Source organism: Rhinolophus ferrumequinum, chromosome 11, assembly GCF_004115265.2.
Source record: "Rhinolophus ferrumequinum isolate MPI-CBG mRhiFer1 chromosome 11, mRhiFer1_v1.p, whole genome shotgun sequence".
Classification (NCBI taxonomy): domain Eukaryota; kingdom Metazoa; phylum Chordata; class Mammalia; order Chiroptera; family Rhinolophidae; genus Rhinolophus; species Rhinolophus ferrumequinum.
Window position 1 is genome coordinate 56,715,171 of NC_046294.1, and position 17,513 is coordinate 56,732,683.

Genomic DNA, 17,513 nt, shown 5'->3' on the forward strand with positions numbered 1-17,513 from the left:
TTGACAGAATGAGGAATGCCACAGAAGAGACTCCATTTTGCCATAAAGGTTTTTCCCAGGGTGTCAGCAATGAGGCAAACTGTATGGACCAGGTGTATGTTTGATGCCTAGATGTCAAGGTCACTCTTTCAAAGTCTTTATGCACGCACTGGTCTGTTCTAGAGTTTCTGTGTTTTAGTTTTTTTGTTTTGTTTTGTTTTGTTGTTTTTGTCTTTGCTACTAGGCTTGCAGTCCTTTGGCAGACAGGATGTGCCCTGTGCATTTATTTTTTATTGCACTATCTAAATAGAGCCTGGCTCCAAGCAGATGTTTATTGTTTGCTGATCAAATGTGTAAGGAATGACAATAAGATGAATAATAAAAAAATGCCAGCTTCTTTGCAAATGTTTTCTTTGTATCGCCTTTTAAATTAAACAACTGCTAGTTTTTCTTTGCATGAAATGTTAGCTTAAATACTCCAAATTTTAATGTATTGATTGACCCCAAGTTTAAAACATGCCATACATTCCTATAACTTTATACTCTGAAGAATTTCAGATAGTCAAAAACCAAACCACCAACTGTTAACGAAAAGTACTGTGGACTGAAAACCACATTTGGTGGCTGTAGTCCAGCAGGATGAATAATATTGTAAGAAGAGAATGATTTGGAAAGGACAAGGGGAGAAATTTCCTTCATCCTGGGGTTAGTCATGCCAGCACTGCCAAATGAAAGAGCACAGTGACACACAGAATTTCCGCAGAAAGTTTACTAAGACTATCAAAGATGCGGGAGTAGCCCATGAAAATCAAGCGATCCATTTATATAATAATCCAACCTTTTAACTTGTTGGTTTTGTACTTTTCTTGAATAGAAATTAACTGTTTTTTCTGAAGGACTCTTAACTTCATTACTAAGGAAAAGTTAATTATAATTTCCTATCTTGAGCCACAGGGAATTTGAAAATTTTAATGTTCACCCCCAAAACAAAATATTTTTCTTCCCTCTCCTTTCACGTGGAAGAGAGTCTATTGTATTTTGCTGAAATGAAGTCTGTTCTATGTCTTATTGTTTGGACGTTAGCTTTCTGCTGTGCAGTATGCACACAGGGCATCCTTGTGAAGCCTGGAAGAGCAGATGTCACCTGCGTCAATCTTCCAGATAAGGTAAGACCGGGAACCAGTACCGGGAAGGCAAGTCTTAGACAGGAGGTTGGGAGAGACTTGTGTCTCTCTCAGGCCTTTCCATTTTGACCCATGATGTTGTACTGATGCATCGGTATTAGCTGTGAAGCACGTTTCGTAAATCATTTATCCTTTAAGTTTTCTTTTTCTCTTCTGCAAGAATACCTCCAAATTTTTAAGGCCACGTGTGGGAATTATTTTAGACACAAGAGAAATTATTTGGGTACAGAAAAAGGACTCAGCAAATACAGTGTATAAGCCACGGGTCCTCAGACCATGCTAATTTTACCTAGAACCTGAAAATAATCAGATAAAAGACTGTGACACTTTAATTCAATAATTAGATGTCCCTTGTGAAGGCTGTGGACCAGGCCTTTGGAAACTGCAAAGGTCTATGTTGACTTTTGGAAGGAGCCATCAGTTTTTTGGTTGTTTTACTCCAGTTTGGAAACTTGCCTTAGATATTGGTCATCTTTAGTAGGTTGGAGGTGGATGTTTCAAATTTTACTAGCTGTCTCAGTTGGGCACAGAGGGTCTGTACATTGGTTTGTGTGACTCTGAAACGAGGACCTATGAGGAAAAGCCAAGAGGTGGCATAGAGAAGGATTTCATATTTTGCTTTCTCAGCAGTGGCACAGCATCTTCAGGAGGAGAGTTACCTGCTGGTTGCTGGCTGAGTGAAGTTCTGGGCAGTTTCTCAAACCGACTATGGTCTACAGTAGGAAGTACATTTGACACCGGACACAAGCAACACAAAACGATATTTATCCTTTCTACAGGTGGAGCACTCTAATTTCTATTTCATTAAAAAGATAAGTTCTGGCTTATGACCCAGTGATGGGTGGTCAGCAACAGTTTGGAAAGCTCTGGATTAGACCCTGGTCACTCCAGGGTTAGCCTTACCCGGGAGCTTGTTAGAAATGAGGGTGCTTGGCCCCTCCCCACACCTACTGCGACAGAATCTGTGTCTAAGGTAATTTTACAACTTAAGAGAGATCCAAGGTAACCATGGTGACACTCCCATTTGTGTTCTAGCATGGGAAAGCAAGGCGATGGAGACAGCAGGCACTTTTTAGTTGCAGCTGATGTCACAGCAAAGCAATGCTTAGTCACGCATGGATATAGTATCTCTCAAATGTGCTACAATGGAGTAAAGTTTCTGACATCAGGTCAGGCTGTGTTTTAGGGACCACTGGGTGGTGTGGAAAGACGGCCTTTGTCACATGGCAGGTGGCCAGGGGCTAGGCACTAAGCCCATCCCTTAAATCAGCTTATCTTGTATTTCCCTTTTATTATCCCTGAAAATAAGTCTTTATTGTGTTTCCCCGAAAATAAGACCTAGCCAGACAATCAGCTCTAATGTGTCTTTTGGAGCAAAAATTAATATAAGACCTGGTCTTATTTTACTGTAATATAAAACCAGGTCATATAATATAATATAATATAATATAATATAATATAATATAATAATATAATATAATATAGTATAATAATATAATACCGGGTCTTACGTTAATTTTTGCTCCACAAGACACATTAGAGCTGACTGTCTGCTGAGGTCTTATTTTCGGGGAAACACAGTAGCAAAGTTTGCCCAGTATTCTAACTTTGTCCCAACTGTGCCCAGGGGAATTAGGGGCAAAGGCTGGAGTTGACAGTGGCTGTAACTTTTGAAGGGGGAAGGGATCAGTTTCATTATAGCGGGGGTACCTCCGGAGATGTGGGGGTGGGCTGAGTCACAGAGAGCAATGAATGGGGTCATGAGTCCCAGCAGTCCTGACCCATAGAAGACACTGTCCCCTGACAACTTCGAAGGCTCTGTGGTTGTGCTGAGAAAGCCAGTTGCCCCTCTACCAATATTCCTTAGCTTTGTGACCCACTGAGGTTTTAAATTTTGTCCCTGGTTATGTAGTCTCAGAGTACCTACAAAGACCATCGATTGGTAGCCAGGTCCTCTTAGGTTCAGAGATGTGCTGTCCACTTCTAGCCTTTGAGACTTCTAGAATGACCATGTTTTAAAAAGTTACATACGTAGAAATGAAATAGGACACAAAGTCAAAAGCTCTTCTAGCTCCTCACCCCCCATAAACACACCCATTATTGGAGTTGTGCAGTGTTACCATTGATAATACATCTGGTGAGACTATGTAAATGTTAAAAATGAGTAACTGCCAAAATTTGAGTCGCATATTGGGCTTGCAGCTTCAGTCAATGCCTTCTTACATTGCTGCCGCTGATATCTCTGCTTTGCCACCACGCATTAGGGACAGGGACAGTGGGCTCACAGTGATGGCCAACACAGTATGACCAACGAGTCTGGCTTCCCAGATGGCTGATCCAATTATGTGATAGTTTATCATGAAGCAAAGCATATTTCAGAGCGATTGCTTTGATGGCGAAATTTCACCCCTACCATGGAGATATTTGTTTTGGTCCTCCCACCGTCGGACATGTATTATCTAAATGTCAATATGACAAAGCACATATTAACTTGGAAGGAAGAATTTAGAACATTATCTGGCAGATTCAGATTTCCAAACCTGACATTTTTGATATGTTCAGATCTTTGGAGCTGGTATATTTTGAGACCTCAGTGTATTATCCATATAATGACACTTCAATTTATGCCTTTCTTTTCATCATAAGTATCAGATAAGAAAAAAAAATACTCTTCTCCATTCTTACTATCTTCTAGAATTTCACAATTTTGAAACAGGGGAATCAATGTTTTCATATAGCTGTGAGGGTCTTTTAAAAACCTATTTTTAAAATACATTGTTCACTCTCGGCAAAATCCTGATTAAAAGCAGGCAAGAGGTAACCAAATATTAAAAATATTCAAAAGTACCACTTTCAGCTCTTCTCAGCTGTGCCAATATTACTCAGAGCAAACCTATTCTAACTACACGTCAGTTCTGAAATCCGACAAATTTGATAAAAATAGCAATGAATGATTGTATTCTTTATGAAACAAGACAAATTATGCTTTGGGAGAAAATAATTTGCTCTGAAGTATAAAGTGTTCTAATATTTATATCTTATAATAAAACCATGACATGTTTATAAACATTCTATCAAGCAATTTCACAAGGGGGCCCAACAACGACAACTGGAAACGCAATAAATATGCACGGACACACTGAGTATGAAATATACATCTTAATTTTATAATCGTGTGTGCTTTATTTTTTACACAAATGGAATGGAAGTGTCGAATATTTACACTTAACAGGAGTGTAAGCTGTGCAGTGTCTCTGTAAACTCCAGCCCAGGCAAGGAGTATTTCCCCCTCCCTCCCATCCTGCACTACAGCTCAATGGAGGAACATCCTATCAGAGAGAAGCACAAAACCGTCATATTGAAAGGCTCTAACGGGTACAGCCTGGTGCACTCAGAAGTTAAGACACAGGAAACACAAATTCAAAAAGGAGAGAAGAAAAATTTGCCATCCTAAGGGCAGTCCACCTTGCCATTTTGTTGTCTGTCCTCATGAGTTGCTAGGGAAATTCTGAATTTTACCTTTCAGATGATCTTTGTCCAAATCATCCACCTATCTTAGCTTGTCCTCAGCTGCTACAAGAAACTGCACAGCTGTACAAGGTATGATTTCCAAAGCACAGTTTTCAGTGAGGAAGGATATTTACAGACTGGAGGGTGTATAGGGGGGTTTCCATTCACATCCATTCACAAATGTAGTATGTGTATACATGATATACATACCACATATACCATACATACACATAAGTAAAATGTATATAGCCACAGAATTCTCCAGGGAGCCCTCGGCCAAATCAGTTGTCACAGGAAGTACTCCACATACTTTAAGGGAAATGCCCCCTTTTTCCCCCTAGGAGTGACAAATTACTGTGAACTTAGGAGCTAGCCTGACTCCTTGACTTAAATATTTTTGTAGGAATTTATTAGGCAGGACCAAGACAGGAAAAGGAATGTTATCTCACCAGCGAGTCCATCCAATCTCACCAGAGCAATCACCAGCTGAAAAGCAGAGGGGCTTCACATAAAAATGGGGGTGGGGGGTGGAGGAAAGCTTATGAATGGGAAAAAAATGTCTCTCTCCAAGTCAAGGCGATGGCATGGCTTCAATGAGAAGGAAGAGGTTTGCTGTCAGAATAGTTGTGGGGGCCAGAGTCTGCCCTTTTGAAAGGGAGTGTCCTCGGAGCCACAGGATGGTGCTGGGAGTGGGCTCGCTTTGGACCAGCCTTCAGGCAGGCAGTCACCCAGGTGCCGGCAGGGCCCAGAGCACATGCAGCGTCACTGCCAAGGCAGCGGTGCAGGCTGGCTCAGTGAGCGGTGCTCCAGTTCAGGACCTCACGCTCAGCTTTGCTTTCTGGGCTGCGTAGGTGAAATGGTGACCCAAAGTATTTGTGTCATGAGTCCAGTCTATGGACTTGCTGTCTGAATCAGCCATGAGCCCTTATAGGACATAAAAATTGAGAGGCAGGGTATGGGAGGTGATCGGAGATGTGAGGGAAAGAAAAAGAACAGGTAAGGAGAGGAAAGAGGAATAAGAAGGGGAAAGCGAGAGTGAGAATAAAGGAGAGATGGACAAAGAGATGGGGAATGAAAGGGAGGGAATACAGAAGGATTACAGGAGAAAATGAACAGCTCAGAGAAGATAGAAAGGAAGGATAAAAGGAGAGGTACCCCAAAGACTGATGGAATGAGATAAAAAGAGAAAGGGGAAAGCAGATGAAAGGACTGTGAAAGAACCAGAGGCGAGAGCCAGAGTTGTGGAGAGCTTTTCCCTGGCTTGGAGTCCCGAAGGGCTGGCAGTAGGATCTAAGACAGCTCACAGGCACCTGAGTGCGGCTTTGTAAAGGTGGGCTCACTAAACAGATAGAGCCCACCCAAAAACTTGATGCTGAGAGAAAAGGCCTGCAAAGAAGTGGCCAACAAATCCTGCGGGAGGAGAGCAAAAAACAAATGCCCCTGCAATTAGCTGACAAATGGGATTTTGATTTTGGTAAAGCTGAGACCCCCGTGGTGCTACACATTGTACCAGAGCATGAAAAATAGCACCAGTGACACGATCTGGCACTTTTCCGAAAGGGCCCAGCATATGAAGGTGACATTGTGCCCCCAGCAAGCCTTCAGATTGGAGAGAGCTCCGGACAAAGTTTGCAATGTTAGCACCAGTCTGGCCCCAGGCTCCAAGTGCATTTGCATCAGATGTAATCTAGGTAACTTTCGTGCCATTTCCATACCAGTCATCAGATTTGCTGCAAAATACACCGGTTCTTTGGAGCCATAGAGACCTCAACATTGGGAAGCGCAGGACAACATAACAAATGGAGGTGTAAATTCTATAGGAAAAGACCCTCTCACCAATTTGCTTGGTGATTCTTCAAGCAAATATATATGTATACATATATATATATATTTATATAAATCTACATAAAAAAATCAGTGCAAATGCCAATTCGAATCTGAAAGCATCTACACTAGGAAAATAAATAATTATATTACTACAAAACCAAGGGTTGGTGGTTCAATTTGATTGTACTCAGCCACAGCGATACTTAATAGTAAATGGAAAGCACATCACACGACCCGCGGAAACATCTACTCATTAATGACAGTCCTTTAAATAAAGGGTTGCATGCTCAGTTGAGAAACCAAAGAAGTTATCATGGTGGCCTAAAAATAGAGCTGGGATCAGGAATGGCATTCTGGTGGCAGAAGACTTCCAGGAGCAATATTGATGAAAGTAGACCTCGACCTGAAACTGGCGAATGGCAGCCGTGGACACATCTTTCTCATTCTGGGCAATCTAAGGAACTGTCCAGAAATTTAACTTTCGTCAGAGGGAAAATACATTGCCAGCCCTTCCATTGTCAAAGGCAGCCTCAAGACTTTATAGGTAGATGCATAATTTTTGTGTTTGTTCCTGTGACTGCAGCCAGGCAGACAGTGGTATTTAGTGTAAGATGAACAATGCTTGTTTTTGGAAAGAGACCCTCAGTCCGAGCTCTGATGTTCTTACTGTGAAAAGCCCCATCACTGCTGATGGCTCTATCTCTTGCTCTACCATCCCAGCCTCTATGCTGGTTTGCTGCACAGTGTGGCAGAATCCCTGCCAGGTCTGGATGTACCCCAGAAATAAGGCGATGGGGCTTAGTCTGGGCATGCATAGAACCCAGAGTTGTGTGGTTATAGAGATCACTGAAAAGTCTCTCTCTAAACACCTTGGGCACAAGCAATGCTGATGTCACCATTGGTTCTAAAGTAGGATATAGCTCCGGGAGGTTTCTGTTTTTTAAGTCATCATTATTAGAATTGCTAAAAAATAAACTTGGTCCAGGTGTAGCCTCTAAGAAAGGCAGTTCAGTTGGTTGAGTTCAAAGTCATTAATTGTCTTTCCTTATGGTGTTCTTTGCCCTGTACACAGAAACAAAAATCTGTACCGCTCATCCCCCCAACCAGATACTTCTTTATCTCTTCCTCAAAGAAGTAGTGCATCTTGGGACAGATCTTTCCATGGCTCTATACCATCTCTGGCTGTTATAAAACCTGCTACTTGTGAAACAGACCAAAAAAAAAAAAAAAAAAAAGGCCTAATTACTCATGGTTGACCAAAATACTAAAGGAATGATGTTTAAGAATTGTATATAAGTAACTAGAAACGAAGTTATTCAACTATTTGCACGCAGGCCCAGGATGTTTAATGAGAGAAAAGCAAAAACTTCCCTTTCGTTCATTTGCATGAGTTGGTCTCTGAGAGCCATCAGCTTAAAAAGGCATTAACCAAATGTCGTCTAAAAATAGCCATGAGGGCAACTCATGAAGGGATGTGCTCCGTGAGAGTCTATCACTAACAGGGAAGGGAGATCATGGGAGGTAAGTGAGGGAGAAGTCTGTGTCAGACTTTGGAAGGAACTCAGATGCTCCTAATGCATCATTGGCAACAGAAGGGAGAGTGCGACTTTCAGTTCTTGACTTTGATCGTCTGCGGATAGTGCTTACAGTTAGTCTTTCCATTAATTCGTCTTTACAAAATATTTCACAAAACGTTTTTAACCTATAGAAATTTGTTTCTATACATTTAATATATTTTTATTGTATAAATTATTCTCATCTTTAGTGCCTTCTTTCAGTTTATAAATGGCAAAATAGACAATAAACAATCATAAAGCTAACCCCAGGGGGAGTCCCCTCCTCTCCGGAAGCTCAGTCCTCCACACCCTTGCAAATTTGTGAAATGCTTGTCTTTGCAGATGCCAGTCACAGAAACTACATGCTTATGCTTCCCTGATATTATGCCGTCTCCAAAGGGACTCCTTTCTTTTTTCCTTCTTTCTTTCTTTTGCTTGTTAAGAAATCAAAGGATGTGCATAGTTATCAAATTCGAAGTGGACCAATTACAGATGTGGGTAATGGGAAGGTTGGTGAAGTTCAAGTGCTGGCAACTTTTCTTTAAAGCAAAAAACACAGAGAGCTCAGCAGCTAAATCAGCTCTGGACATCTGCTGGGGTGAGGAGGCTGCCCATCTCTTGAGCAAAAAGCCCATCAGCGGATCATCCCTATACCTGGCCCCTTGAGCAAACCAAAGCCTTTCTGCATACTGCAGTATCTTTTCCGTCCCACCCTTTGGCCCCTCCGTTTCCTTCATGGCTTCACACAGTTTGTGTTGTACATTCATAAGAATTCACATTGACTGCAAAAACATAAATGCAACAAAAACATAAAAGCCTCCAAGTAGTATGTTATATATATTTTGTTCTTCTAAATGCTCTTCTGTCGTTGTCAGAGGTGCAGTAGCTAATTTATAACTTTTCTTTTGAGGGAATCCAGATGAAAGGCCCAGATTGCTCTTCAATAACAAGCTTGCATTGGTTATATATATCTTCTAAGGTGTCTCCTTGGACAATCGCTAGAATAAAAGCAAACACACCCAAAGTTAGGAGTCATTCCTGCGTAGTGAAGAACAACCCTCAATCACACAGCAGAAGCTCAACTCAGTAACAGACAAACTCATCAGGAAGCTTAACATTACTTTACATTAGTAAGAAAGTGCAGAAAATTCACTTAAGCAAGGTCACACCCGTGCTTTAAAAAAAATGTTTTCAAGGCACGTTCTGGATTGGTAATAAATGCACCATAGTCTTTCCACTTTCTACATGTTTGTCTGTAGTTCTGGGCATTTACCTTATTTACCTCTAAATCATTTATTTATTTACATTTTATGGGTATCGACTCCGGGCCAGGCACTGAGCGAGGCATCGAGCAATTTTCAGATTGAGAGCTCCCCATTTACCAAAGAAAGCTGGCCTTATCCTCTCTGTACTGTCCTTACTTTATCAGGGAAAGAAATTCAGATATTTTAGACACAGAGGAAATTATAAAGGTTTTGGAAGAAACGTCAGTTAATCTCCTCAATGCCCAAAACCTTTACTAGGAAACACCATTGATTCTACAAGTAATCAAGTAAAATGAAATTTTACCCTTCAGGGATGCTCATACTGAGAATATTTTATGGCAACTACTTATAAGAAACATCAATAGGAGGAAACCAACAAACTGCTAAACTGTGTATACCTAAGACACCAAGTCACCTAAAGTAGATTTAAGTACGTCTTGTGATCTCTTTTGAACAAAAGCTATCTTGCAACTAGATCTCTAAAACATATGACACTAGGGCTTAGAAATAAATTGCTACTGAAACATGGCTTAGATTTTCAAAAACTCCTCAGAGTATATTGATTACTGCATTATATTCCTGAATATAAGCCACTGTCAATTGTACATGGTTTTGATTTGATGGTCCTACCTGGATTTTCTTTAAGGATGAAACATAACTCCTATCTTTGTTCTTGATGGAAATTTTACTTCAGATTAGCCAATTCAACATATTTGCAAACTGCTAAGCCACTGGCACTTTTCCTCAGAATAAGGTAAAAAAATAAAACATCTAACTTCACATCAGGTAATACAGGAGGAACGTTCTTGTTTTCCAACCATCAGTTGTAAGGCAAATTCCACAAAGCTTGATCCATCTTTGGATGTGATCAGTGTTTCATGAAAATATATAAGAAGAGGGAACCCAGACTATCCAGGACAAGAAAATCTTCCTTTATTCCCCAAACTTTATGTTTCCAAGCAAAGATTTAAAAAGAAAAAAAAAACAAGTTTTGCATTGAGACTTGACAGGGAATTCATTGAAACACAGGGAAGTGGTTCAAGCCTCTTGTTCAAGGGCCGCTAATGGGAAGTCCGACCTCCAGGTCCCTGAAGCAGAGAATGGAGGACCTGAGATGGCTTCTCAAGAGTCTCTGGTTTGGATACTGCACACTTTGAGCCCTGAAAATTTCTTTTTCAAGTTTTTTGATGATGTCAGGGAGATAGCTTAATGAGGTATCAATGCCTAAAATCTCCTTAACAGCAGGAGACAGCTCAGTGGCATCTGCCTGTCCTGGTTTTGAATAGGGCCACTGGGGATCCAGAAGCCGGCTGCGGTGGAATTCAGAGTAGGGAAAACCCAGAGTCTGGATCCAGTGGGTGAATCAGAGGGAAATTATGGATTCTCAGCAGGAAGGTGTTAGGGCCCAGATATACCAGGCCCACTACGATGCCAAATATCAGACAATTTATCTCCTTTCTCACAGTCCCATGGTAAATGAACTTACCTGTAAAATACTCTCCAAATTCTTGTTCTAGTTTAATTGCACGATCGTAGGTTTTCTTGGCCTGTTCCTCTGTTAGACGCTTGTTCATCTCCCTGGGAAAATGAGGGTTTGGTATTAGAACACACAAGGGATATAACAAATCCTGAAAAATTAAAATGTCTGGCAAAAAGGAAGCCTGCAGGAAACCTAGTGTAATAGGAGCAGCTGCTACTTAAGTCTTCATTCTGGACTCCTCTTTTCTGGAATCATTTCAGCAACAAGGACTCCCTCCCTCTCTCAGAGGGCAGTCTCTTGGACTATATTGATTGAAACAGAATCTATCTCCTTATGATTTCCAGCGCTGGTCCCTGTCCTGTCCTCTGTAGTTCCATAGATTAATAAACTTCCTTCCTCCATGACAGACAGCAAGGTCTATAAATCGTGCATCCCTTGATGTTTCCACTCCTTCAGAATAAACTGTCCTACTTCCTTCATCTATTCTCTCCTTGGACGTGATTTCCAAATCCTAACTTTCCTGGCCACCCTTCCTTGGAATTTGTTCTGGTCTATCACAACCTCTCTTAAATGTGGCACGTAGAATTGAATGAAATCTTCCAGGGGTGGTGAGAGGGAGGAGAAGAGATGGAGTGAAAGGAAGGTACATCACAGAATTTTGGACCTCATTATATCTGAGAGAACACAACTTGACTGTTCTCAGGTCCTGACCTTTCAGAAGGCTTTGATTTCTCTACTCCCCTATCCTCCCTCAGGGCTGCTATTCATCTTCAACGTGCAGCAGAAAACGTGGACTGGAGAAACACAGAAAGTGCTTCCGAAGAATTATAAAAAAGGAGACAGGCCCCTTAGGTGTACGTATATTTCAGGCCCAACAGGCATGTGTCCCTCTCGCTGCTCAACTTCTGCTAATGCCACCACATGTCGGTAGCAACCAGAGCCCTAACTTCCTCCGTTTTTATAATCCAATGGAATCTCAAGGAGCTGCTAAAGGCTTGAATTAAAATGTACACAGAGAGAATGTAACAATCCAAAGCACTGGGACCAAAATATTTTCCGATAGGCTGTAAGGAAGTAATATCAAACAGTGAGCCAGGTTAGAGGACTTGATAAGAATCTCTGATGCTCACTTTTGTTTATTTTTGTTCTGATAGGAGAACTGGCTGTAGAGGAATTAGGCCTGGGAAGGATTCTCTGTGCTTTTCTTTCTGTTAGCCTGTGCTGCTTAATCGTTGTAAGTTTATTTAAACCCAACCTACGCTCAAGGACAAATTGAGGTCGAGGGAAATGGAAAATAACCTAATCTATTGATTCCTCGTCAGCGGCAGCTTTATCCTCCCATGTCCTCTGATGTTAACTTTTTTTTTGCCTACCAAACTGCACTTATTAAATAAAAATGATTGGTCTTCCCATTTTTTTTCTTAAAGACATTTTATTAATCAAAGACTGATAATCATTGCCTTTGATCATCATAAGAATACCAGTGTGACCGCACCGGGGTGACAAAAGTCCGGCTGAGAGCAAAGACATTTCAGTGGGCCCATCGGGAAGCATCACAGGTACATGTAGAATTCTGTATCTAAGATACAGCTCTGGCAGTTTTCCCAGACATTATTTCTCAAAGGCATTGCTGCCTTTGCATGTCATTTAGGATGCCAGAGGTCTGGGTTTAGAAGATGTGGTCTCCATCAATTCCTTTTTTTCTGAGAAAGTAAGTGAGGCCTGAGATAGCAAAGTGACTCGCCTAAGGTTGTATTTTTAATAAAGAGTACATCTGATGTAAGAACTCAAAGTTTTTTTAAAACCAATTTTTAGTCAAACAGACTTTCCATTATACCAACCACTTGTTTTCAAAAGAGATTTATTTGGAAAAAATGAAAAACTGAAGCCAGATATGAATGTGATTCTGCATACGACGCTGATGGGTGCAATATAAAGAAATGGACATTTCCTGAACTCTTACTACTGACATAAACTCATCTCCTCCTGAGAGATGGTAGCTGTAATTCTCCGCCCAAACAGCACTAGCTCTGGAAGGTGTGAATGGTTGTCATTCTCAGGAGATGCTGGGCTAAACAAAGGGATGTTTTTCACAGATAGTGTTTTGCTCCAGATTTCAAGAAATCATGTAGGTTGGGATCTTCTGTGACTTCCCTGGCCCATGCTGCGCTGTCTTCTTTCAATTCCCTTTGCACTTATTGTAACAAAGACTAAATTTAGGTTTTTAATCCTCTAGTGTACGAACTTGTTTTGTCTTTTTGCCTAATCTGTGAGTTTTTTTGAGGGCAGAGACCATGGCTTGTTCATCAGCATGTGGAATGGAGCCTGACTCCACACTTATTTGTTGAATGAGTAAGTGAATGAATGAATGAATGGAGAGCTAGACAAATACATATAATTATGGTACAGTTGAATAGAGGAGCGAACACAGGCCATCACGGGAGCAAGAAGGTAAGAGCAGATTGGGGTGGCAAGGTGAAAACTTCTCTTTGCTTTGGGGTGGTGCAGGGAACAGAAGTCACAAGGCGACACAATATAAAAAGAACATCTCTTTCATACATGCCCTTGGTCTTATGCTTCTCTGAAGAGTCAGCTACATGTGTGCTAACGAGCTCTGTGGTTTGATGGGGATGATGCCCTGGAGAAATAACACGTGTGATGATGTATCCATGCCTAAACGTGACAGCTGTCATGCTCTTGTTCCAGCTGACCTAGCATTCACTCCTTCCTGGGGAATGGACAATTTATTCCAGCTTTGCTCCTGAAGTGAAACCCTTGGAAAAGAGTGAACTGCAAAGTAAACACCCAGCATTTACAAATAAGAGCATATTGGCTTGAACGTCACCATTACTGCATGGGAGACCTGGGATTATGGCGGCAGCACATTCTGTCAGATTCACTGTCCTCAAGGAGGAATCCAGCCTTCCCTCTGCTTAATCTTCCTTGGTGATAAGCGGCTGTGACAATGCCCTAAGGCAAAACTAAATAAGTCACCTCATCATTGTGGAAGGAAGTAGACCTTCTCCTACTGAGCACCAGATGGATATGTCTCCCAATCTCAAACTCAACCAAACGTGCAACTGCTGTTTCTCCCTCAGGCCTCACTTCCCTGTGAAGCCATTCACCCCATCGCGTGTCTGTGATGTGGAAACCTCTTCGTCTATTTATGAAACAGGCCTTTAAGATGCTGTTCTCAGGATGTGAGGGCCATTTTTGAAATTCTTATTAACATTAGCATTCATAATAATATTTACGAGGCTCTTCACAGATTATAAATTACCTTTACATAATGAAATTTGGTGTTGCTTAATTCACTTTGTGCAGTACCCCACACAATATCCTACATGAGGAGAAATTTAATACATTCTATCAGGGAATAATACTATCAAGAACCATTATTTTATCATTAACACATATTTTTCCACGTGCCAACTATGGGCAATGCTCTTTATACTATAGTTTAATACCCAAATTCGTGGTGCCTAATTCTCAGTGACTCCCTGATTTTATTTTTTCATCCTGGTAAGAAACTTTGTCCATCTTTTATTTATGAGAATATAGTCTGCTTTTAAGATAAAGCTCTGGCAGTTTCCCCAGAGATCAACTACATATTTAACTTAATTCTCTTAGGCTGCAATTCCAGCTACTGCAGCTTGCTTCGCTTCTTCATCCTCAGAGAAGAGGCAAACAGCCATTTTCCTAAGCAAGTAACTGCTTTCACCTCTGGGATTAAGTAATTTCATTTTCTTTGGTCTGTCCATAAACAATGTCTTCCAGCACTTTATGGTTCACTTCTGTACCCTGTCAAATACTCTAAGGTCTTGAGGCCCAAATGAAGGCATATTTGAACAAAGCTCTTGCAACAGACACGCTAGCATTAACTCTTGTGATCTCTTGGAAAAGGTACTATTTATGTTTTTTTATAATCATAAGCTAGCTTTATTCCATTTATAATAAAATAACTTGAAATCTTAAATAGTAATAATAGCTACTCTTTAGTGAGTGCTTACTATATGCCAAAGACTGTAGGAAGAAGCTTTTTTATATTTGTGATCCTGTTTAACTTTTACACTAGCTCTATGAAGGACATATTATGAATGTGTCTAGTTTAGAGGTGAGGAACTAAATCTTGTAGAGGTCAAGCCACTTGCCCAAGGGGACATAACTCATCAGTGGCAAAGCAAAGAACCAAACCTAGCCTGACTAATTTTCAAGGTCCTGCTCTTAGCCTCTTTTCTCTGCTGCCTACATGGTTACTGCGGCCTCACTTTTGTGCGAGAGTTGTCCATAGAGCAATGCCAACACTATCCAATTGCTGTAGAACATATGGAACGTTATAGGTAGGTCATGACTATCTGCTCAATTTATTTACTGATTTTTGAGGGAAGTTAATTTACAAGTCCTCTGAAAAATAAAAAAAAATAGAAACATCCTAGTCGTGCATTTTTTACTTATTCATGAATGTGTGCAGGCATGGAGCTATTGGTTAAGGTTCTAGATATTTTGTTGCCAAGCCACGAAGAAAACTCCCTATTAAGGATAGTGGTCTGTCTACACGAGGTTTTAATTAAGGAATTTAAGAATTCTATGATAGAAAAAAGTGAAATGCCAATGAAAAGAGTCTAAAATATTGTATATTCCCTCTTTATAAACCCACACATTCAGAAAGATTTACCCATGGAACTGCTCTGAGAAGTAAGAAACAATTCAAAGATAACACTACCAATCATTTGGAAAACCAAACCGAACAACGAAAGCAAATCGAGCTACCTTTAAAACAACGAAACAGAACAAAATCATGCACACACATAAAACACCTTGTGAAGTGAAAAGAAAAGAAACATTAGCGAAGACATTTTAAGGCATCACTGACGTAATGTCTCTAGTGGCTCAAAAAACTTGAATATAGCTTTAAAAAAAGGGGACAGCTTAAAAAATCAGCAGTGGCATTTCCCATTAGTAGGCGTGTGTAAGAAAGAGCTGTTAATAATGGGCTGGGTCACGAGGTACGGAGGCCAGCTGAGGCCTGCAGGGGTCTCCACTTACATCAGAGGCTCCAGAGACTTCGGCTTAATGAAGATAGCGATGGGGTAGAGCTGGGCAACTTGTAGCCGCTTGATAGCATTTCCTGATACGTCAAGTATACAGTGTTTGCCCTGGTAAAAGAGGAAAAACATGTAGTTAATCCAGAAAAAATGGTCATAATCCAACGCTTTCTAGAAATAATGTAAGTGTGCTTTAGGAGAAGATAAGGGATAATGGATTTCTCAGGTCTGACAAAGGATCCCAGCAAAGCATGAATGAAAGCTGACGTACAGGTCATCACCAAATGCTTGACATCACTCGTAGTTAGTACCCGCTTACTAAGTGTCTGCCACTGGAATAGACATTTCACATGTGTTGTCACAGTTAACTTTGTTTCCTTAAATAAATACCTGCTGCTTGGCACAAAGAAATATATGGAGACATGCATAATATGAGTCTATTCTCAGGAAACTCGTAAACCATCTGTGAAGACAACTGTCAAGAAGACATTCTCAAATCTATGAGGGCCATTATCAACCGCATTTTATATGAGAGAAGACTAAGTCTTAGAAATATTAACTAACTTGCCCAAAGCCTCAGTACTAGGATTGAAACCCAAGTCTTGAGCGCTGACAGGATTGTTGGCTGGAATAAATAGACATCTTGTTGTCTCACCCTGCCTGACGTTCAATTGGGAGGAATGGCGATCGTGTGACTTTAGAGCAATTCCACAAACATTGGTGAGTGCTTATATGCATCCTGCCCTTGATATGCTCAGTCTAGCAGAGGCAAGACACAAAAAGAGTTACCTTAAGTATTATATCTTCAATGCTGAGAGAGAGGCTTGCACGGGCTATGTAAATATGTTTGTTAAAAAGTAAAAACCCCATTACATTATAGCACACTTCATTTAACTTGGCTTCCGCTGCAATGTGTGCTCAGAACAAGGAGTTGCTTTTCTAAATATTTCTGGAAAAGTAGATACATTTGCTACACATCATATTCTACCTCCTGGAGAGAAACAGCCTCATTACGCTGATGCTAGAAGAACTTTTACACAAGAAGAAAAAAAAGCATATTATGCAGATAGGAACAGTCTTAAATCAATAATGGGGATAAAAACTCATCTACAATAACCAAGTGAAAATAAACAGAGTCCATCAGTACTTGAGCTTTTATAGGAGAAGCACTAAGATGGCTTAAGCCTTTATCATTTAGGTAACAAATTCTAAGTTTGGTAACTCTGAATTTCAGCAGATACATAAAATCTCTAAATGTTGTGTGATTATTCACCAGCCAGAACGTTTAAGTTATCAAAGCTCATATCTGCAAGCTCAAAGAGGAGAATAGATGCAATTATCCAACAAATTCATTATAAACAATATGACATAGCTAACTTTTGAGAGAGAAGAAAATAGATACAACTTCTTAGTGTATTCTCAGAAAGACATTAAAATTTCTTTTTAATTTTTTTTTTACCAGTATATCAAAATGGGGGAAAAGGTTGTATCAAATTACATCAACCCAACAAATACTAGTTATATAACAAGTGTGATTGGCCCTTAATTCTTTTGTTTCTCGTGTAAAATTAATCATCTGTGCACAGATTAGGATGTCTCTCTAGGCAGATCTTAAAGCCACACTCAAGTGCCTTCCTCTCCTATTCTCTCTTGAACATTATCCCCTT

General features: G+C 40.5%; 1 protein-coding gene across 27 annotated transcripts in view; it reads right to left on the reverse strand.

Annotated features, from left to right (window-relative positions):
- Positions 1-4,327: 4,327 nt before the first annotated feature.
- DLG2 (discs large MAGUK scaffold protein 2) overlaps positions 4,328-17,513 on the reverse strand; it is a 1,874,701-nt gene continuing 1,861,515 nt past the window's right edge. For 26 of the 27 annotated variants that reach the window (XM_033121658.1, XM_033121661.1, XM_033121660.1 and 23 more), the window contains 3 exons: positions 15,848-15,957; positions 10,808-10,899; positions 4,328-9,054 (listed from right to left, as the gene is read on the reverse strand). In XM_033121658.1, coding sequence (XP_032977549.1) covers positions 8,948-9,054; positions 10,808-10,899; positions 15,848-15,957 — 309 coding nt within the window. In that variant the 3' untranslated portion in view covers positions 4,328-8,947. The remainder of the gene's footprint in view (positions 9,055-10,807; positions 10,900-15,847; positions 15,958-17,513) is intronic. The other variant, XM_033121657.1, reaches the window with a different exon arrangement.